Raw genomic sequence first — 23,584 nt, forward strand, 5'->3', positions numbered from 1 at the left:
ATGAATTTTGTATACGTTGTATTGTGTAATTGAACAAAAAGCACTTAAATTACATGTCTAACATAAACTCAAAAGAGTGAATGAGAAACTGAATAATGGATATTGTAAATGTTCAAGAAGAAAAAGCTTCATGCGCCAATCACTTTCTTTGATATGCTCTAGGTTCAATTCCTGTTTATTTTCCAGTTGGGATGTTTTAGCAGCCACATCAATGACTGGATTGAAGTAATTATAGCAGCCACATCATAAATTGGACTCCACTGATTTTTTATAAAATATCCCAGCATATACTTTCATGAAACATCCGAGAAACAAAGCGCACAGTAGGTGGTTTGATCACATTCACGTGGAAACCAGCTTGTAGTAAATGCCGGCTTGCTTGCAGTGCTTTGTCTTTACTGCCAACTATTAGGGAAATAATGTGACTTGTAACAGGGATTCCCAATGTGACTTGTAACAGGATTCCCGTAAGCAAATGAAAATCTTTCATGGCAGCCGGCGGCTTTACTTAGGGCACCAATGCATATGTCCACATCATTCTCACAGTTGAACTCCTCATCAATACCACCGCCATGTGCCACAAACAAACGTTCCGTGAGCATCATCGATGACTAGTAAAAAGCCATACTTCTTGCGAAGTTTTGCAAATTCAACCATTGGTGCAAAGTCTCCATCCATGCTAAACAAGCTGTCAGTTACCACAATTTTCCTCTTCATATCGCAATGGGATAGGAGCATATTGAGGTGGTACATATCACAATGTCTATATATGTATACTCTTACACCTTTTTACCGACCCGCAAGACGAATACCATCAATTATTGATGCATGGTTTAATGCATCAGAAAATATGACAATCTTTTCATCTTCTGAAAGTATGCTATTCCCAACTAAGAGAGAACCAATACTTCTTATTGTTGTCATCAAGGCCATATTGGAATGGGGATGGTTTATGGTTTGGAAATGTAGCTGCCTTGAACGGTCTCATATGAACATGATTTGAATGGGAATGAATTGATGAATTTAAACATGAATCTTGAAGCTAGATAATGACCAATGTCTATCAGTAAACAAAATGGATTTGGGAATGAATGTATGCAAATGAATTTTAGGCCAAGTGCCAAATAAAAATAAAAAATTCAGGGTCAAAATCGGGGTATGACAGTTGCCCCTATTTAAGCGTCTTCAACTAGAGAATATGAAGCAAGACACTCTTCATATGATCATAGTGGGAGATGATTAAATACTGAGAAGACCCGGATTTTGATCCTGAATCCCTTTGACATGGTGTGATATGATATGATATGCCATGATATGCATGGATGCATGATTCTTTTTTTGTAATTTTTCATCTGCTAGGGATATGATGGACCCTTGACAGGAGATGCTACTTAGACAGACCAAACTGTGGGGAATGTTGATGATCCACAGGGAGACAGACAAATGGTAAGAAACAATCTTGTTGGGGAAACAGTCCTGCTGGAGAATCAGACACACACTGGGGAGTATTCAAAGTGAGATTTGATAAACGGCACTTAGAATACAACCGAACAAAGAAAAAGATGCTATGACAGGTTCATATAAGACCTGACAACGCTGGGGAATAATCAAGGAGAAAACTCTTCAGAACAGGTTCATGTATGACCTGACACCGGAATAAGGGTTCAATGACAGGTTCGTACATGACCTGAATAGGATTGAACAAAGAATCTTCAGAGTAGGTTCAAGCATGACCGGACCCCGGAATAAAAAGGTTCAATGACAGGTTCATATAAGACCTGAATAGGATTGAACAAAGAATCTTCAGAGTAGGTTCAAGGATGACCTGACCCCGGAATAAAAAGGTTCAATGACAGGTTCATATAAGACCTGAATAGGATTGAACAAAGAATCTTCAGAGCAGGTTCAAGGATGACCCGACCCCGGAATAAAAAGGTTCAATGACAGGTTCGTATAAGACCTGAATAGGTTTGAACAAAGAATCTTCAGAGCAGGTTCAAGGATGACCTGACCCCGGAATAAAAAGGTTCAATGACAGGTTCGTATAAGACCTGAATAGGATTGAACAAAGAATCTTCAGAGTAGGTTCAAGCATGACCGGACCCCGGAATAAAAGGTTCAATGACAGGTTCATATAAGACCTGAATAGGATTGAACAAAGAATCTTCAGAGTAGGTTCAAGCATGACCGGACCCCAGAATAAAAAGGTTCAATGACAGGTTCGTATAAGACCTGAATAGGATTGAACAAAGAATCTTCAGAGTAGGTTCAAGCATGACCGGACCCCGGAATAAAAACGGATGGACTCTGACCGTAAGCAATGGACTACAACCAGCTTTTAACGGATTTTGCCAACAACAATTGGATTTGAAAATGACCATGAAAACCAGATATTGGTTTAAGGATACCAAAGACAAATTGGAATTAGAGGTCAAAGGATATAGGATCGACAACAAGACCTGGGTCAATGCAAAATGAGCACGAAGTACATTTCGGCTATGCATGATTTGAATTTCCTTTTATGCATGATATATGAATGATCATGATTATGAGAATGCTGACACTTGGCAGACTGGGTGTTTGTAGAGATAGAGGTTCTGATTCATCAACACCAGTAACTCATACTCGTGCAATTAACAGGCACATCCAGGGGAGAAACTATCATGATTGACAGTTATAAATAACCAAAGGTCCATCCTCCTAGAGGATTCACAAGTTGTATTCCATGGGGACTTTTGTTGGTGACCCAGGAATATTTATGCAAACCTTGAGCCTTCCGGGGAAACAGATGATTTTCCTTCGATTTTCACATGTATCAAAGTAATTTTGTTCTAAGTTTTAAAATTCTTTTTCCAAGTTTCAAAACTTCATTATTAACAAATAAATGACATTTTGCATAACAAAGGAAGCATAGATGAACACAAATTAACAATGATTGGGAAAACTTGTATTTTATTCAAGAATGGTAGCACACAAATGGCGTAGCTCCATAGAGTGTTACACTTTTTGAAAATGGCAATAAGGAAAGGTTTACATTGAATTCAATGACCACTAACATCCTTAATAGATACGATTCCCCCAAAACCTTGCTTCTAAGGGGAGTCGCTGGATTAATCTTCCACCTTCAATTCTTCGGTGTTAATCAGTAACAACTGATGCAGTTTATGCCTTTATGCCCCTAACTTTTGCCTGGATCGCCCTTTCGGGTTTTCAATCCACCGGGACGCTCTTTTTTGCCTAAGTCGCCTTTTCAGGTTTTCAACTTAGCGAGCTACCAATTTTTATTCATCCCTAACTTTTGCCTGGACCGCCCTTTCGGGTTTTCAATCCACCGGGATACCCCTTTTTTGCCTAAATCGCCCTTTCAGGTTTTCGATTTAGCGGGTTTTTGTTAGGCATAGTATTTTTTAACTGCATCAGAGTTCACGGGGTGTGAGAGTTCTTCATCATCCATAGTTGTGAGAATCAAGGCTCCTCCGGAGAAAACTTTCTTTACAACATATGGGCCTTCATAATTGGGAGTCCACTTCCCACGTGAGTCTTTGTGTATTGGCAGGATCTTCTTAAGCACGAGGTCTCCTTCTCTGAATTCCCGAACACGTACTTTCTTGTCAAAAGCCCTTTTAAGCCGTTTCTGGTATAATTGTCCATGGCACAAAGAAGTCAATCGCTTCTCATCTATGAGGTTCAACTGATCAAATCTATTTTGAATCCACTCAGCCTCTTCTAGCTTGGTCTCCATCAAGATTCTCATTGAAGGTATCTCTACTTCAATTGGGAGAACTGCTTCCATCCCATATACCAAAGAGAATGGGGTTGCCCCTGTTGAAGTGCGGACGGAAGTCCGGTATCCATGCAGTGCGAAAGGTAGCATTTCGTGCCAATCCTTATAGGTTTTCACCATTTTCTGCAGGATCTTCTTGATGTTTTTGTTAGCGGCTTCAACAGCGCCATTCATCTTTGGACGATATGGTGAAGAGTTATGGTGCTCAATCTTGAAACTCTCGCATAATTCTTTCATGGTCTTATTGTTCAGATTCGTCCCATTATCTGTGATGATCCGGCTTGGAATTCCATAACGGCAAATGATCTCTTTCTTGAGAAACCGTGCAACCACTTGTTTTGTCACATTAGCATAAGAGGCGGCTTCTACCCATTTGGTAAAGTAATCAATTGCAACCAGGATGAAGCGGTGACCATTGGAAGCTTTAGGCTCGATGGCGCCAATCATGTCGATGCCCCACATTGAGAAAGGCCAAGGTGACGTCAAAACATTTAGTAGGGTCGGAGGCACGTGTACCTTGTCGGCATAGATTTGGCATTTATGACATTTTCTAGCATAATTGAAGCAGTCGGATTCCATGGTCAACCAGTAATAACCAACTCTCAAAATCTTCTTGGCCATGGCATGCCCATTGGCATGAGTTCCAAAGGATCCTTCATGAATCTCCTTGATCAACATGTCCGCTTCACGTCCATCCACGCATCTGAGCAGAATCATGTCGTGATTTCTCTTGTACAACACACCATTGCTTAAGAAGAATTTGGATGCTAACTTCCTCAATGTTTTCTTGTCCAGGGTTGTGGCATCTGTTGGATATTCTTGATTTTGCAAAAAGCATTTGATGTCGTGAAACCAGGGTTTACCATCGGCTTCCTCTTCAACTGACTGGCAGTAGGCAGGCTCAACTTTCCGCTCGATTTGAATGAGGGGTGCTTCATTATGGAATCTGACTTGGTACATTGAAGCCAACATAGCCAAAGCATCAGCAATTTGATTCTCAGTTCTCGGGATATGACGGAAAGTGATTTCGTCAAAGTATTTTATTAATTCCATGACATGGGCACGATATGGGATCAACTTGGTATCACGGGTTTCCCATTCGCCCTTGACTTGGTATATCACCAAGGCTGAATCTCCACATACTTCAAGGATTTTGATTCGGAGATCAATTGCTGCTTCAATGCCTAGGATGCACGCCTCATATTCTGCTATATTGTTCGTGCAATCAAAACACAACCTTGCCGTGAAAGGAGTGTATCCACCATTTGGATTTAACAGGACAGCTCCTACGCCATGCCCCATGTAGTTGGAGGAACCATCAAACATGAGCTTCCACCGAGATCCTGGTTCAGGTCCTTCATCAGGTCCTGGGATTTCACAGTCTTTCACTACCATGATGTCTTCATCCGGGAAGTCAAACTTCAACGACTGGTAATCTTCAACGGGCTGGTTTGCCAGGTAATCAGACAACACACTCCCTTTTATGGCTTTCTGAGACACATATTGGATGTCATACTCAGATAGTAACATCTGCCAACGGGCGAGTCTTCCAGTCAAAGCAGGCTTTTCAAAGATGTACTTTATTGGATCCATTTTGGAGATCAACAAAGTAGTGTGGCAAATCATGTATTGTCTTAGACGACGAGAGGCCCATGCTAAGGCACAACAAGTTTTCTCCAAGAGTGAGTATCGGGTTTCACAATCGGTAAATCTCTTACTTAGATAGTAGATAGCATGTTCCTTTCGACCGGTTTCGTCATGTTGTCCCAACACACATCCCATTGACTTTTCAAGCACCGTTAAGTACATAAAGAGTGGCCTCCCCTGAACAGGTGGAATTAGAATAGGGGGCTCTTGCAGGTACTGTCCGATTCTCTCAAAAGCCATTTGGCAATCAGAATTCCATTCTACTGCTTGATCTTTTCTGAGCAACTTGAATATAGGCTCGCATGTGGCCGTCATATGTGAGATAAACCTCGAGATATAATTCAAACGTCCCAGGAAGCCTCTGACCTCTCGCTCGGTGCGTGGAGCAGGCATCTCTTGTATAGCTCGGACTTTGTCAGGGTCCACCTCAATTCCTCGTTGGCTAACAATGAAACCAAGCAACTTTCCGGATCGGACACCGAAGGTGCATTTAGCAGGATTTAGTCGTAGTCGAAATTTCCGAAGACGCTCAAATAGCTTTTGCAAGTGGTCTATGTGATCCTCTTCACTTTGAGATTTTGCAATCATATCATCCACATAAACCTCAATTTCCTTATGCATCATATCATGGAAAAGGGTGACCATTGCTCTTTGGTAAGTTGCCCCAGCATTTTTGAGACCGAATGGCATTACCTTGTAGCAAAATGTTCCCCAAGGGGTGATGAATGTGGTCTTTTCCATGTCTTCTGGATCCATCTTGATTTGATTATAACCCGAGAATCCGTCCATAAAGGAGAAGACTGCGAACTTAGCAGTGTTGTCTACCAGAGTGTCAATATGTGGCAAGGGGAAATCGTCCTTTGGACTAGCTTTGTTTAGATCCCTATAATCAACACACATCCTGACCTTGCCATCCTTTTTGGGTACTGGCACAATGTTGGCTACCCATTGAGGGTACTTGGCAACTGCTAGAAAACCGGCATCAAATTGACGTTTCACCTCGTCACAAATCTTTAGAGCCATGTCAGGTCTTGCTCTTCGGAGCTTCTGCTTTATTGGCGGACAATCTGGCTGTAGTGGTAGCTTGTGGACAACAATGTCAGTATCTAAACCTGGCATATCCTGATACGACCAAGCAAATACATCTACATATTCATGTAGCAACTTGATCAATCTTTCCTTGATGCTTGCCTCAAGTGTAGTCCCGACTTTGACCTCTTTCTTGTCTTCCTCGGTGCCAAGGTTGATTGTTTCCACTGGTTCTTGATGTGGCTGAAGGGCCTTTGACTCGTGCTCGAGCATCCTTTCCAGTTCTTCTGGGAAATCACAATCTTCATCACTCTCCTCTTCCGCTTGGTAGATGGGGAGTTCAAAATTATAGGACGTAGCGGGGTCATCGAATTCAACTGGTTTATTGATTATTCTGCATGTTTTTTAATGATGGTTTTTTTAGAAAAATGGAAATAAAAATGCAAAAAGAAGTAAAAAATATTTTTGTAGTTTTTGAAAGGATTGCCATTTTAAGAAACACAACAGATAAATGAACGACAAGAATTTGAACAAAATGCTCTTTATTTGTCATAATGATTTTTTTGAAATTCAAAAGGGGCCCTACAAATGATCCATTAGCCTTGGGCAGAGCTAAGGATTTTCAAAAAACACACAAAGGAAAACAACAATTACTTTGACACAGGAAAAACTTCCGGAATCTCAACCGCTTCCCAGTTTGTCAAGGCTGCTTCACACCGGTATATCAGATTCGATGTTTCCTCATCTTCAGTGTCATCTTCCACTGCACCAACTTGTTCTCCATGGATAAATCCTTTGCTCAGGAAAACTTCTTGAATGCTCCGCACACGGTCCTTTGCAGGGACCAGGGCTCCTCCATTAGCAGAAGGCTTGTACCCCAAACCAAAACGGTCATTCTTCTCGTTGACGTTGATAACTTGCCCCCAACCTGCAGGGCCTCCACTTTCAACTGCTGATTTTGCACTCTTCAAAGAAGCGAATGACAAACTAGCTTTCTCAACAGGATCCTTAACCTCTTCAAGTGTAGCATTGGATATTTCAAGGGCTTGAAAAGAGGTTTCTAAGGCATCCTCATCAGCCTCAATATAACGGAAAGAGGAGAGTTGACTGATGATAAAGTCCTCTTCACCTGAGACAATAACAAGCTTGTTATCGACAACGAACTTCATCTTTTGATGTAGAGTAGAAGTTACTGCCCCAGCGGCATGTATCCATGGGCGTCCCAAAAGGCAGCTATAAGCTGGATTTATGTCCATGACTTGGAAATTGATGGGGAATACATGTGGTCCAATCTGTATTGGTAACTCTACCTCCCCAACTACTGTCCTTCGAGAGCCATCAAAGGCTTTCACCACAAGCGCACTAGGTTTCAACTCCGAACCTTGATAAGACAATTTAGCGAGTGCCCTCTTTGGTAGAACATTGAGGGATGATCCAGTGTCAACTAAAACTCTGGCAAGAGCATCTTCTTGGCACTTTATGGATACATGCAAAGCACGGTTGTGATTCTTCCCCTCTTTGGGCAGCTCTTCATTGCTGAAACTTAAAGTGTTGCAGGCTGTGATATTGGCGACCACTCCATCGAATTGGCCAACCGTTATATCCTGGGTAACATGAGCCTGAGCAAGCACCTTTAGTAGAGCATCCCTATGAGCTTCGGAATTCAGAAGCAAGGACAAGATAGATATCTTTGATGGTGTTTGATGTAATTGATCAACTATCTTGTAGTCAGATTTCTTTATTATCCTTAGGAACTCACTTGCTTCATCTGTTTGCACAGCCGGCTGTGCCCCTCCCTGTTCTGGGGTAGGATTTACATTTGCAGCTCCCCTTGCTGGCTCTTGAGGGTTCACATCAAAATTGGGAGTATAAATCCGACCACTACGGGTCATTCTGCTTGTTCCTGCGATATTGGTGATGTCGGCGTCAACATTCTCCACACCTTTCTTACTTTCAGTGGCCTCAGGTTTTCCATCCACCACTCCATCTACCACTGTTATGCCGTACTTCCAGGGTACTGCCTTGGTACTTTCAAAAGGAAATGGTGTAGGCATGCATACCACCACGGGTGACGGATGAACAACGTCTCTCCTGTGATAAGTCACCTCAAACGGTTCTGGTATGTTAAAAACAGGCTCAATGACCGAAATTTCCTCATTTATTGCTGGACCAGAGATTTGTAAAACACCTTGATTCATCAAACTCTGAATGTCATTTCGTACCACTTTACATCCTTTCGGCTGAATGGCACATTCCTCGCAGCTATCGTGACAAGTATCAATCAATCTAGCCCTCACCAATCCTGCATGAAGCGCTATCAACGGAGTTTTAACATCCTCCACATTCTTGATTATACATACATCAGAAGCATCTTCGACGGCATTGACATCACCATGTGCTGGCAACGGGTTGTTCTTGACATTGGGTCCGGCGTCTCGAAAAGACAGAATCTTCTTTTCAACCAGGTCTCGCACAATATGCTTTAAAGCATAACATCCTTCTAAATCATGTCCAGGGGCACCCCCATGGAAAGGACAATGAGCATCTGGATTGTACCATGGAGGTAAAGGATTTGGTGGAGGACCCAGAGATCTGGGCGTCACTAACCCTTTCTGTAGCAATGACGGGTACAATTCGGTGTATGTCATAGGGATTGCAGCAAACGGAACTCTACTTCTTGGCACCCTATTTTGATTTGGAGGATTTTGTGGTCGAGGAGCCTGTGCCCTCGGCTGTTGATAAGCAGGTGGCGCGGGCGCTTGCTGGTATATCGGCGCTTGTTGAGCAGGAACAGGTTGATAAACTGAAGCTTGTGGTTGGTTAAAATTCGGTGTGACAGCTGCCACATACGGTTGTTGAACGTATTGTACTGGATAAATTGGTTGTTGTTGAGAAAATTGGTGTGGTTTCTTCCATGACTGACTCCTTCTTTGGCTGGTTGACACTGCATTCGTATCCCCCTCCTTCTTTCTTTGAAATCCTCCAGGAAACTTTTTGGCATTACCACCAGATGTTTCAGAGGTAGTCGTCATCTTTCCATTCTTTAATCCAAGTTCGACCTTTATGCCTACAGCGACCAGGTCAGAGAAACTTGCAGATACGCTACTTACCATTCTTTCATAGAACACAGGTTTAACTGTATCCATGAACCAATCCGCTAATTCCTTCTCAGCCAGAGGTGGTTCGACTTGCGAGGCCACTTCCCTCCATCTTTGCGCGTATTCCTTAAAAGACTCCTTGTCTTTCTGGGACATACTGAGTAGTTGTCTCCTATCCGGGGCCATATCCATGTTATACTTGTAGTGTTGGATGAAGGCATCAGATAAGTCCTGGAAACACCGAATCCTACTCTGATCCAGGCTTAGGTACCACTTGGAGGGAGCACCCCTCAGGCTATCCTGGAAGCAATGTATCATGAGCTTGTCATCCTCTACATGCGCAGCCATTTTTCGATAGTACATAATGAGGTGACTCTTAGGACACGAGTGGCCCTCATACTTATCGAAATCTGGGGTCCTGAACTTTGCTGGGATCACAAGACCGGACACCAGGCACATCTCCTTAGCTGTAGCACCAAAAACTTGGTCACCTTCCATAGCCCTCAATCTCTTCTCAAGCAGCTGGTAGTTCTCCTTCATCCCTCTTAGGTCCTCCTGCCTTTCCTCATCTTCATCTGAAAAGTCTGGGGCGTGTTGTTGGTCCTCAAAGTAGGGTTGCACGTGTGCACGAACGAGAGGAGGTGCGAACGTGTGAACCACCGGATGGTTTTCATTGATGGTCGGTAAAGGAGCTGTCTGCTGAGCAGATGGTGCAAAACCAGGGGCACCTTCAACTGCAGGAGTGAAACCAGGAGGTAAACCATAGGTGGGCCAGGTTGTTGGTACCGCCCGCGCAGGTTGGGGTTCAATCGTTGGACCTGCGATTTCAGAAACAACCGTGGTTTGGGTGTCTAGCTTTGCCCTGATGACCTGTAATATCTCCATGACCTGCCCCATGTTTCCACGCAGGTCTTCGAGCTCTGAGCTCACTCGCTCCAATTCATGCTCTTGATCTGCCATCCTTTGACGAGCTCGGGCACGAGTATTATATTGGTGTTGAAAATTCAGCGTGAAACTGGAGGAAGGAAGGACAGAATGAGACTCTGTTTTGAAAATGCATGAATGCATGTATGGATGCATTTGGTTTGCAAAACTCTTGGTTAGTTTCAATCATTCATTTCAAAAATGTCACAACACTTGTTTGCAAATATTCAAAATAATAAGGAAATGAAGCACAATAGAATGAATCTCAAAAGCAAATTTTCATTAATCTCATATTCAAGTTCAAATACAAACAACGTGCTCATGGTTTATGGGCTTTCCGAACCGTAGCAAGGTCGGTAGTTAACCCTTCTAACATTGCCTTACAAAACTTAATGAAATTATAGACTTGATGCGGTGTGTTCTCTGGACACATGCACCAATCAGCTTCTTGCAGCTTCTCAGGTAGCTCACGCATGATGGAACTCGCAAATCCGGACAGCTTCAAAAATTTGCCCTTCCACTCAGTGTACAGCCCTTGGAGATCTTGGATAATGCGCACGTCTTCAGCCTTGGTCACCTCTATGTCCCTATAGAGGTTCCTCCAATATCTGCATTCATTCAGTAACACCATATAGGCAGCATCTTGATCCCCACCTTCAAGTGCCTGGATTCTAGCATCGGCTCGATCCAAATGATGTTTCAATCGTGTGCACACTCTCTCTGACTCTTCGGTCTTCAGCTTCTCACGTTCCAGAGCATCCTTGTACTTCTGAATTGTATTCTCCAATTCATGAGTACGAATCTCAGAAATCAACCGTGCTTCCCTTTTCATCTCAAGGGTCAGCTCCAAAGTCTTGTTGAGCTTTTGAATCCGGAGTAAAGCTCTATCCAACTCCTCTTCCTTTGATTTGAACACAGATTTAGTGCTAAAGAGCGCTTGTCCAAACTTTTCTCTCCTGGCTTCAGACTCTCTAGCTCTTTTGTTGGAGACTTCAAGCTCTTTGTCCTTCTTTTGTTGATCGTCTTTCAAGTTCCCATTCTCCACCGAGACTCGGCCAAGCCTGATTCTCAAATCAGCATTTTCCAATTCCAACTCCTTGATACGATTGTTGAGCTTCTCCACATCTTCAGGTAATATGGGCTCTGGCTCAGGAATCACTGGATAGATAGAAGGATCAAATGGATACGGGAGTTTAATCATCTGAACCCTCTCTCTAACCCAACAAGTGTAAGGCTCTTGGGCAATGACATTTCTCCTACCCAACTCCTTACCTTTTCTGATAACTGCTTGCCAAGACCTCTTGATCTTCTTCACCATGGGATGATCCATTTCAACACCATGTAGGATGAAAGGCTCTAGAGCTTCAACTTTTGGAGGGCCATTCATAGGGTACCCATGCTGCCTCAGAGATAACATGGGGTTATAGTTAATGCAACCCTTGGTTCCTATTAACGGCACGTTAGGGAAGTCTCCAATGCTGACAATCACATTCTCGGTTTCCCAATCTCGGATATACCACTTAACGTGACTGGAGGTGAGGGAAGCCAACTTCTGGAAAGGCTTAAGTTCTTTGGAGACAAAAGGACCTTCTTCAGGCATGTGGGATCTGAACCAAGCATGTAACAACTGTGCACAACACAAGATGATTCCTCCCTTCCTCTCATGACGATCATGGAGAGTGTAGTAGAGATCTGCCAAGAGGAACGGTACAGGGTTACCAGAGAAGAAAATTCTCACCGCCAGGTGGTCCACAAAATGGTCAATATTTGGGAAGAGGACTATCCCATATACCAACACGGCTAACACAGCATAAAAGGCTTCCCAATTCCCTTCTTTTTCCATCTTCTTGGCCTGATCTTCCAAGAACTTCCTAGAGAAACCACTGAAAGGTCCTTTCACATCCCAATTATCCACTACTTCGGAAACTTTCAGACCCAACGCTGAAGCTATTCTCTCGGGAGGGATATCTTCATCGAGCTTAGGAAATGGGTTATGGTCCTTCAAGTTCCGGCCTATGATCCTCTCAACTTCCTCCAAGGTAGGAGCCAACTGGAAGTCAGAAAATGTGAAACAACGGAGAGGTGGATCATAGAACTGAGCGATAGTCACTGCGGTCATCATGTCCATCTTCTCATTTAGGATGTCAAGAATTCTTCCATAGTTTTGTACGAAGCTGTTGAGTTTGAGGGGTGTTACTTTAGCACTCAACTTCTGTAGGCTGGTAAGGTCCACGTTCTTGTATTTGAACTGAAAAGTAACCCTTCTCTCAGGATTCATCTTGCTAACAAGTCTTGGATTCCTGAAATAATGCGAAACAACTAAGAGTTTTGCTTTTTATGCATATGCAATGAATGAATGGATGCAATGCCCTTTTTTATTTTTTTATTTTTTTGGATAGGTTCAACGGTTCGAGGTATGGATAAATTTGATTGCTTTCCAAAACGGGGTTCTCACCGGGTATGATCTAGGGCTTTGTTACAAAGGATCCCCAGAGTCATTGATTCACAAGACTGTTTAACGCTTACGGGAAATACTTCCCGGTCGTCAACTCCATCAAGGGAATCTATTCTGGGTGAGGTTCTCGTACCGACCCTTACGAAGTATACACCTCGCGAGTCCGTACTACGCAACCATCGACTGGGTTCTAGACAGGGTACTCAGAGTCATGGATTCAAAAGACTGTTTGACGCTTACGGAAAATACTTTCCGGTCATCAACTCCATCTAGGGAATCTATTCTGAGCGAGGTTCTCGTATCGATCCTTACGAAGTATACACCTCGGGAATCCATACTACGCAACCATCATTTCTAGTCGGCCAAAGGTTTAATGTTCTAAAAGGTCCTTAGAGTCATGGACCCCTTTGAAACATCGGCGCTTACGAGGTATACACCTCGGGCGACAATGTTTGCAAAAGGATCTACTCTAAGTGAGGTTCTCGTACCGACTCTTACGAAGTATACACCTCGGGAGTCCGTACTACTCAACCATCGTCCTATCTTATGTTTTTTCACTCTAGACTCGGGTGTAGAGTCTTTCCCACATGGTTTGCAATCAAATACCCAAGTACCAACAATCACAATAGAACCAATATACAACAGATATCAATATAACAATAAAGATATTAAAAAGCAACAAATAAGGGAAAAGCCAAAAAAATTAAACAAACAAAGGCACACAAACGTCCTAACTAGGCTTGACTCACTTAGGGATTTTATCGATTCCCCAGCAGAGTCGCCATCTGTCGCACCTCGAAAAAATGTGGATACGACTTCAAAGCGAAGCGCGACCGCACGCTCGCAATGATGGACTGAACAGAGTCGCCACCGAACTTTATTTATTCCTAAAAAGGAAAGGGGAAATATCGATAAAACCCAAGACAAATGAAAGGATAAGATATGGTCATCGCAACCAATATCAGGGTTCGGGAGTCGATTACGCAAGGGGAAGGTATTAGCACCCCTCACGTCCGTTGTACTCAACGGGAACCATTAGGCCAATTGTGTGCGTTAGGGTTAGTTAAAATGTTAGGCTTTTCAGTTATTAGGTGGGAAAGAAAGAAAGGATGAGAAGATAAATGTTTTTGGATTTTTTAACGAAAGACTAAACCTAAGTTTTTTATTAGTGGGCCTGACAAGATTTACAAATCCTGCTCCTACGTATCTCAAAAGAGAAATCAAGGCTTACGTAGTTCTGGGTAGAAAAATGTTTGTTTGTTGGTCGATTTTAGCGAAAGCTATATTGTATTAATCGACAAAAACATCGTTTTACCCAAAACAGATGAGGAGTGGACGCATACCACACATCGAACGGATTTATAAATCTACATTCGGAAAAGCGTCATTTATCTCTACTCAACAATCGTGGCCGAAACATTGTTTTGAATCATCTAAGACAATATATCTTTCATTTATGAAAAAGGTTTTTGATTAATCGCACGGCGGCGAGAAAAAGAGTTTGATTGGTTTGATGTATTTTGAGTGATGGCGAGAACTTGGATGAGCGAGATATACATCTCGAATCCTAGCCTCAGGAGTGCATGGTATACACCATGTTCCATTTCCATCTTATTTGCAAAGATGTTTAATAAAGATTAGGTATTTTAGAATTTGATTGAGAAAGGGTTTGACGAAACCGCATTAATAATTTTTAGACGATGGCGAGAGTTGAGATTGGCGAGGCATACGTCTCGAATCTTAACCTCAGGAGTGCATGGTATACACCATGTTCCATTTCCACCTTTATTGAAAGAGTCTTAAATAAGATTTAAGTATCTTAGATTTGATTGAGAAAAAGGTTTGACGAAACCACATTGACGATTTTTAGATGATGGCGAGAGTTAAGATTGGCGAGGCATACGTCTCGAATCTTAACCTCAGGAGTGCATGGTATACACCATGTTCCATTTCCACCTTTATTGAAAAGTGTTTAGATAGGGATTAATATTTTTTGAGTTTTGTTGTGAAAATGACTTGACCTAGATCAAGTATTGATGGATGTTGGAGAAAAGATTTGATTGAGTGTTTGGGAGAACAAAGTGGGTAAATTGGATGATGGCGAGAACTAGGATTGGCGAGATATACATCTCGAATCCTAATCTCAGGAGTGCACGGCATACGCCATGTTCCATTTCCATCTTTATTGAAAAGGTCTTGAATATGAATTAATATTTTTGAGTTTTTATTATGAAAATGGCTTGACGTTGAATCAAGCGTTTGATGAAAATTCGAAAGAAATGGAATAGAATAGGAGGGAGAAATGGATTGATTTGTTTATTGAGAAAAATACTCGACGTTGGATCGAGTCATATTTTTTGTATTTTTGAAATTGTTGATTTTATTCTTGTGTTAGTAGCTAATTAAACAACCAAACAATAAAAGAAATAAAAAGTACAAAATTGTTACACATTGGGGGAGTGGGGTACATTTGTCAAATGGGGATTAAACAATCATGAAATAAATAAAATCGGAACCAAACGAATAATGCATGAGTGTAAGTGCAAGAGAACCGGCTCATTGTAAGAAAGCCCAAGAGTAAGCTATGTGAGGTTGGCGGCGATGCTTAAAAAAGCAATCGACTTACAAGGGTTTGAAAAAGGGGGCTCGATATTAAATCGAGAAAATATGATTTTTATAAGTTAAAAAAATGGTTTCGAATGCATGATGCAATTAAAAAAAAAACAAATCATATTATTAAACAATAAATAAAAAAAAGAAATATAAATAATAAAGCATAAAAAAAAATATTAAAAGAATGAAAAACTACGCCTACGAGTATTGAACCCACTACACTAAAGACCTAAACACCACTCCTCTCCACCAGGCCACTTAACAACTAATTGATATTTTAGTACTAATTTAAATATATAAACTAAGGTAAAGAATAAAAATAAAATAAAAAAAAACTAATAATAATAAAAAAAAAAACTAGTGGACTACCCTAATTAAACCTAACAAAATAAAAAAAACCTAATTAATTAGTATTTTACTCTAAACCTAAATCTAATTTAAAAATTCTAACTATATCCTACAAGATCTAAACTAATATTATTTTAAAAATCTAAACTAAAATTATTTTAAAAAATCTAAACTAAAATTATTTGAAAAAATCTAAACTAACATTATTTTAAAAAATCTAAACTAAAATTATTTTTTAAAAAAAGGTCTAAACTAAAATGAATTTAAAAAAAATCTAAACTAACATTATTTTAAAAATCTAAACTAAAATTATTTAAAAAAAAATCTAAACTAAAATTATTTTAAAAAATCTAAACTAAAATTATTTTAAAAAAATCTAAACTAAAATTATTTTTAAATCTCTAATCTAAATAAATATCCTACAAAATCTAAACTAATATTATTTTAAAAAATCTAAACTAATATTATTTTAAATTTCTAAATCTAAACTAGTATTAAATCTAAATAAATAAATAAATAAAGCAATGAAAAAAAGAAAAGAAAGAAAAAAAAGGATCGAGGACGCAGACGAACTCATTCGTCTTCCTCTCTGGTTCTCGCGTGCAAACTCTCTCTCGTCCTCTCCATCTCTCTCAATCGTTAAAACCCTCTCACTCAAGCTCTCATACCCAATCAAACATTCCCTATCAAATGCTCAAAGGAACCCAGACGAAAGAAAAACTCACCCTCGGTGGCGGTAACGACGAGCTCAGGTAAAGCTGGAATCTCCCCTTCACTTCTCCGAATACTGGTGCTCTCACAAGGAAATGGTTTTGTTTTTGATTGATTTTTTGATTCAGGGTTTTCTTCAGTTTGCCGTTAACTCCTCTCAATTTTTCTTTTCGTCTCTTCAAAAAATTGATTTCGCTTTGATTTTTGGGATTAGGTTTCTTTGGTACTTTGGCCGCCTCTGAGTATTAGGGTTTCCTTTTCCAAAAATCCTCTTTCTGATTAGGGTTTTTCCTCTTTTTATACTCACAGCTAGGGCTTTGATTTGATACTCAGAAGCTCAATGGGGAAAATTTTCAGAAATGCTTTTGGATGCTCAGAATTGGAGTGCCTTCTTTGATCATTGGACTTGGAAAGGTAATCTGAACCACACTTTCTCCAATTCTTTTGTCTGGATGCCAAATTGGGAATTTCCTGAGATTTACTGTTGCCAATGCCATGTTTTTTTTTTACCGCAGTGAAAATGACGAAGACATGAGGAGCTTTGGTTTTCATGTGGCTTTGGTTTCACGGTGCCGGCTAGTGAATAAACTGTTTTACAAGGCTAGCATTGGTCTAAGTTTTGACTTGCTTCAATTGCGTGAGTCCCTAATTTCCACTGGAAGAATTTCCGCCTTCATCTTGATGCATTGCTTAATGACACGATGAACTGTTTCAGGAAAATACTCAAGTACCAAATTACGGTATAGTTCATTCTTCTAACATCCTTTAGATGCTCAATATTTTGTTCAAGTTCCTTGTTTACTTCACTCATCCCTGTAATTTACACTGATTTTTTTGCTACAGTTCCAACAATAAGTTCTACTAACTCAGTTTTTATCAATCCTCCAGAAAAAACTTGGCTCGGGGGTCGGTGTCTTCTACTTGATACTTTTCAGCAGTTTGCACCTTGGAGCACGAGAATCTCCGCGGTTATTCCCTCCCAAATCAATGTTGTTTTTATTCAAACCTGCAACATCTTCCGGTAGTACCACATGATTTTGATCTCTTCTCTAAAACTTATTAGTGTACAAAGCCTGTTTAGTCATGGCTTGGTTGATGTTGCTGTGACTCTGTTATGGATTTGTTGCAGGGTCCTTGCGTATCAACTGAAAGCTTTCATGAAGCAGGTAATAGAAAATAGTTACCTATCATTTTGTAATAATGAACATCGTATTGTGCAGCCGTGCAAAGAAACTGGTGCAGAATTGCAGGATATTGATGTAGCCCTTAGAGTTGTTGGAGCTGCAGCGGTTAAATTACTGACATCACTAGGCGGTCTCGCATTTGACGGCAAAATTAACAACAGCAGCAAGGTATTCTTTCTCAATTCTCAATGCTTCAACGGTTGTCCACAAGAGGTCACCGGCAGTGCAAGCTTCGAAGACTTTCTACTGCGAAAGCTAAAGGTTCTTCAAGGCTAAATTCAAACGGCTCATCACTTAAAACAAAAGGTAATCCTCCTCTTCTTGTAACAAAACCCGAGTGCCAATTTCTTTGTATATACGGTATGCTTGGGACGAACTCATGACTTGCTTTCCACTGTTGTTGGCAGGAACATACATCCTAGGATAATTATGACACAACAAGAAAAATGCGGGAACATTCTTAAGATCACCAAATTGAAGCTCCTCTCCATGCTAACGGCGAAGAACAAGTGAATGAATCCGGAAAAAGAATTTTCATTTCAAAGAATTCATGAATTTTGTATACGTTGTATTGTGTAATTGAACAAAAAGCACTTAAATTACATGTCTAACATAAACTCAAAAGAGTGAATGAGAAACTGAATAATGGATATTGTAAATGTTCAAGAAGAAAAAGCTTCATGCGCCAATCACTTTCTTTGATATGCTCTAGGTTCAATTCCTGTTTATTTTCCAGTTGGGATGTTTTAGCAGCCACATCAATGACTGGATTGAAGTAATTATAGCAGCCACATCATAAATTGGACTCCACTGATTTTTTATAAAATATCCCAGCATATACTTTCATGAAACATCCGAGAAACAAAGCGCACAGTAGGTGGTTTGATCACATTCACGTGGAAACCAGCTTGTAGTAAATGCCGGCTTGCTTGCAGTGCTTTGTCTTTACTGCCAACTATTAGGGAAATAATGTGACTTGTAACAGGGATTCCCAATGTGACTTGTAACAGGATTCCCGTAAGCAAATGAAAATCTTTCATGGCAGCCGGCGGCTTTACTTAGGGCACCAATGCATATGTCCACATCATTCTCACAGTTGAACTCCTCATCAATACCACCGCCATGTGCCACAAACAAACGTTCCGTGAGCATCATCGATGACTAGTAAAAAGCCATACTTCTTGCGAAGTTTTGCAAATTCAACCATTGGTGCAAAGTCTCCATCCATGCTAAACAAGCTGTCAGTTACCACAATTTTCCTCTTCATATCGCAATGGGATAGGAGCATATTGAGGTGGTACATATCACAATGTCTATATATGTATACTCTTACACCTTTTTACCGACCCGCAAGACGAATACCATCAATTATTGATGCATGGTTTAATGCATCAGAAAATATGACAATCTTTTCATCTTCTGAAAGTATGCTATTCCCAACTAAGAGAGAACCAATACTTCTTATTGTTGTCATCAAGGCCATATTGGAATGGGGATGGTTTATGGTTTGGAAATGTAGCTGCCTTGAACGGTCTCATATGAACATGATTTGAATGGGAATGAATTGATGAATTTAAACATGAATCTTGAAGCTAGATAATGACCAATGTCTATCAGTAAACAAAATGGATTTGGGAATGAATGTATGCAAATGAATTTTAGGCCAAGTGCCAAATAAAAATAAAAAATTCAGGGTCAAAATCGGGGTATGACAAGGTGCAAACCATAATCCGCCAAAATGGATGGTTGATATTAAGGATGATTGAGCCGGTTCACGTACCGTTAATATCAATGGAACTTGGGTGTTGATATGGTGAAAACCTAAATCCACCAAAATGGATGATTGATATTAGGGATACAATGAGCTTTCCCATGACCTTTGTTTGGTGTGACTTGCTTGATCCTTGAGTGTGATTGTTTCATTCATGCATTCATGCATTCATCTACATTCATATCATCAGAAAATAAGAAAATTTTCAAGGAACTCAAAGGAGTTTATTTGCAAAAAATTTCAAACATGGAAAAAACCGGAAAAAAAATTTCACCTGATATATCTGATAAGATATTATCATATATGATCAAAATGTTAATATTTCAAAGTTTGCAAATAAAACCCCCGAGTTTCTTTGAAATAAAAACAAGCATATGCACAAACACTTCATGCATCATTTGCATAAGCGGGTGTTTTGTTCCGGTCTCCCGTCCCGTGGTCTGACCCTGCGATCTTCATTTATTTTGAAGACGCGCTTCGCCGGTACTACACTAGAGCCGATTCTGCCAGACTGATGGATCATTTTGAGTCGGATAGCTGTGAACTCGAGGAATTTGCCAGACTAAGTGCTTTTGATGGGTTTATTCCTGGTTAGCCACTTGTCTTCTTTCTCGTATATTGACGCTGAGGATGAAGTTGGAACTCCTTTCCAAGCTTTATCTATTGATGAACCAATTGAGAAGAAGTCTCCTTCATTTTCTTCCTACAAAGATGCGAAACTGGCCATTGAATGTGGTGCAGTTGCTGGTTTAGGGAAGGTGATTGAGCTTGAAGACAATAGATCCCGGGCTGGCATTGGCTATTCGTCTGGGGCGTATAATGAGCAAGGTTTGTTCAAGAGTGGAGGTTTCATCCATGCTGATCAACCTGAAGAGGCTGCTGCTATCTTGGAAGAGGATGCAGAGGACCTGAACAATTTCATCATTCCTGGTGGTGTCTGCCACAATTGGGTCGCTGTAGATGTTCCTACAGTCATCCATAGATCAGAGTAATTGTTCGCTTTGTTTAAAACCCTTCTCCTATGCCAAAAGGAGAAGTGATGACATTGTTGGCAGCATTTAATACAATGATGTTTTCATTCAATTAATGCATTGTTAAACATTTGTTTTTCCATTTGTTTTCACTTTTTGCTTTTGCATGAAATCAGTGATCACAAAAAACCCTGAAAAACAAGAAAACAACTTTTTCATTTGCATAAATGATTTGCTTGTTTAAATTCAAAAGCTTTTCATTATCCAGAATCATTATGCAGGGATTTCAAAACCCATTGAACATAATGATCCAATGCCATCTCCCAATCTTGAATTCCTTGTATTCGAAGCAGAAGAAGATGATGTTGAAGGGGATTCCTGACGAGATTACCCGCCTTCTTGAGCACCAAAGAAGCTCATTCAGCTGTATCACGAGAATCAGCAAAACAGTCAAATTGGGGCATTACAAAAAAAAAAAGGGGGGGGGGGGAAGAAGAGGGTGAAGAATGGAAAAATCAAAAATCAGGAAAAAAATTTCAAAATCTTTTTTTCAAAAAAAAAATAAAAAAAAGAGTATACCCTTAAGTCCCTAGTTGACTGATGCTGAATGCATTCAGAGTCGTTATGACCAGTTGAATTTGATCGAAGAGAAGCGATTGACTGCCATGTGTCATGGTCAGTTGTATCAGCAGAGAATGAAGAAAGCATTCGATAAGAAGGTCAAGCCTCGTGTGTTCCGAGAAGGTGACCTCGTGCTCAAGAAAGTCTTGTCTTTCGCGCCCGATTCCAGGGGCAAGTGGACTCCAAACTACGAGGGTCCATATGTTGTTAAGAGAGCCTTTTCAGGCGGTGCTTTGATGCTTACAACAATGGATGGGGAGGATTTCACTCGTCCTGTGAATTCAGATGCAGTCAAGAAATACTTTGCCTAAGAAAGAAAAAAGTATATGCAAATGAAAAACAGAATAGCTCGCTAAGTTGAAAACCCGAAAGGGCGGCTTAGGCAAAAATGAGCGTCTCGGTGGAGAACCCGTAAGGGTGATCCAGGCAAAAATTAGAGACTTGAAAAAAGGAGATATTTGCATCCCGCTAGATTGAGTACCTCACCTTGGGGCAATCTAGGCAAAAATTAGGGATTTGGCAAGTAACTGCATCCTGACAAGACTTTCTGTTCCACAGCCGTCTGTTCGTCAGAGATTCTCGATTCGTCGTCAACTGAAGCTTCGAATACATCGAGATTCAAATTGGTAGAGAAAGGATCATTATGTTCAATGTAGCCCTCTTCCAATATACATCATTGATTTCAAATTTGTACAGATCTATGGAGTCTTGCCATTTGCAGGCTACCATTCCATCAAATCAATTTGAGCTTTTTATCCAATTATTTGCACTCTTATTTGTTCAATTCAACAAATGTTTTGCATGTTTTAATTGATAAAATGTCATTGTTTAAACAAATAAATTTTTCAAATGTTTGTTTTAAACAAAGTGAACATTCACAATGACAAAAGGATACCTAAGAATTTCTCAGTGCTCTCCCGAGGGTGGCATGATTTCCAACAGGTAAGACATTTGGTCATATTCCTGGCATTGGTTGTATCCTCTTTATCCTGCTTTATTGTTGGGGTTATTCCCTAAGCAGAGCTTTTGTTAGGGTTGTTCCCTAAGCAGAGTGTTGTTGAAGACTTCGTTTTCTTCTCCAGCAGTATTCTCTCCCAGCATGGGTGTTTCCCGTTTGGAAGCTTCGGTAGTGGGTAGTTCGAGACCCCGGTACCCTGTCACTCTCCCCAGTGCAATCGCCAACGGAGTTGTGGTTTTTTCTCCTCAGCAGAGATGCATTCCATTTGAAGATTCAATGGTTGGTGGATTGATATCCCGGTACTTTACCGCTTTTTCAGCATTGTCGCATGCAGGATTGTTGCCATCTTTCCTCAGCACAGTCGATAGTGGGATCTGTGATATATCCCTAGAGCAGAGTGTTGTGGAAGACTTTGTTTGCTCCAGTAGTACTCTCTTCCCCGGCCACGTTGCCAGCAGAATTGCTATATCTCCCCATCAGTGAGCTTATTCCTTCAGCAGGGCAGTGATTGTGTTCCTCCTCAGCAGTTGTGGATTTTCTCCTCAGAAGAGTCAGCATTTGGTGGTTGATCCCCAGCTCTCTTCCGTATCCCTCAGTGGATTCTTCAACGGATCTCCCCAGGAGACGCCTGTAAATTTGTGGTTTGGTGGATCGTGTATATGCAAAATCCCCTATAGAATGGGTTTTCCTCAATAGAGTCAGGATTGCATCAGTGATATCCCCCTCAGAGTCTCCGCCGGAGTTGAAACCTCTGTTTTCCCCAGTAGGGTTGGTTGGTGATCTATCATCCAGAGATTGGGTTGATCTTCTGTTGCTTTTGATCCCTAGTAGAGTGGCTTGTTGCAGAATCTACTTGCGTGATCTTTTCTTCCTCCTTAGTGGGTTGTTCCCCAATGGAATGGATATTTGTGTTCTCCCCAGGTAGAGTTGCTTGGGCAGCCAGATTCTATGTGGATGATCTGTTCTCCCTCAGTGGGTTGTTCCCCAGTGGAGTTATGTAGAGTTGCTTTCATAGCAGTGAGCTCTTGTTCCCCTGCAGATATTTTGGGATTTATCCCATTCCCCCAACAGATTTGTCTTTGTGGCCGTTATGCCTGTTGTGACTTTCTGTGCTCCAGTTGGGTTGATTGTTGATCCATCACTCAGAGATTTGGTGATATCTCCGATCTTTTGCCTCCTCGCAGATCTTTGCTTTTCAGCTTGAAGATCTTCTGCAGATTGGCTTTCCAGTTGGACCTCATTGGTTTTCCCTGGAAGTATAGTACCGGACATTTGATTCCTGGACCTGTTTGTGTTAGAATTGTCAGTTTTGTCAGCATTCATCAAACATAAATCACGCATATTCATGCATACTCATAAACATTCAAATATTCATGTTGCATTTTTGCCATATATCTTTTGTTTTTGTTTCCTGCTAGGGCGATATAGATCTCTTTATAGATCTCCCAAAGCAGATGTCGGGTGGTTAAT

At 40.8% G+C, this 23,584-nt stretch overlaps 1 protein-coding gene and 2 pseudogenes across 1 annotated transcript; all 3 read right to left on the reverse strand.

Annotated features, from left to right (window-relative positions):
- Nucleotides 1–268: 268 nt before the first annotated feature.
- LOC127131146 (8-amino-7-oxononanoate synthase-like) lies at nucleotides 269–933 on the reverse strand (annotated as a pseudogene).
- Nucleotides 934–3,403: 2,470 nt separating this feature from the next.
- Nucleotides 3,404–12,082, reverse strand: LOC127131147 (uncharacterized; the record flags this gene model as incomplete). Its single annotated transcript, XM_051060085.1, has 9 exons — nucleotides 10,867–12,082; nucleotides 9,717–10,376; nucleotides 8,220–8,927; nucleotides 7,344–7,520; nucleotides 7,132–7,223; nucleotides 5,102–6,595; nucleotides 4,378–5,026; nucleotides 3,915–4,260; nucleotides 3,404–3,806 (listed from the first exon to the last, which is right to left on the reverse strand). Coding segments are annotated over exons 1-9 (5,745 nt in total), but the record flags the coding sequence as incomplete, so codon positions are not given.
- A 6,529-nt stretch (nucleotides 12,083–18,611) lies between these two features.
- LOC127131148 (8-amino-7-oxononanoate synthase-like) lies at nucleotides 18,612–19,276 on the reverse strand (annotated as a pseudogene).
- Nucleotides 19,277–23,584: the final 4,308 nt, after the last annotated feature.

The sequence above is a fragment of the Lathyrus oleraceus genome, chromosome 3 (genome assembly GCF_024323335.1).
Source record: "Lathyrus oleraceus cultivar Zhongwan6 chromosome 3, CAAS_Psat_ZW6_1.0, whole genome shotgun sequence".
NCBI lineage: Eukaryota > Viridiplantae > Streptophyta > Magnoliopsida > Fabales > Fabaceae > Lathyrus > Lathyrus oleraceus.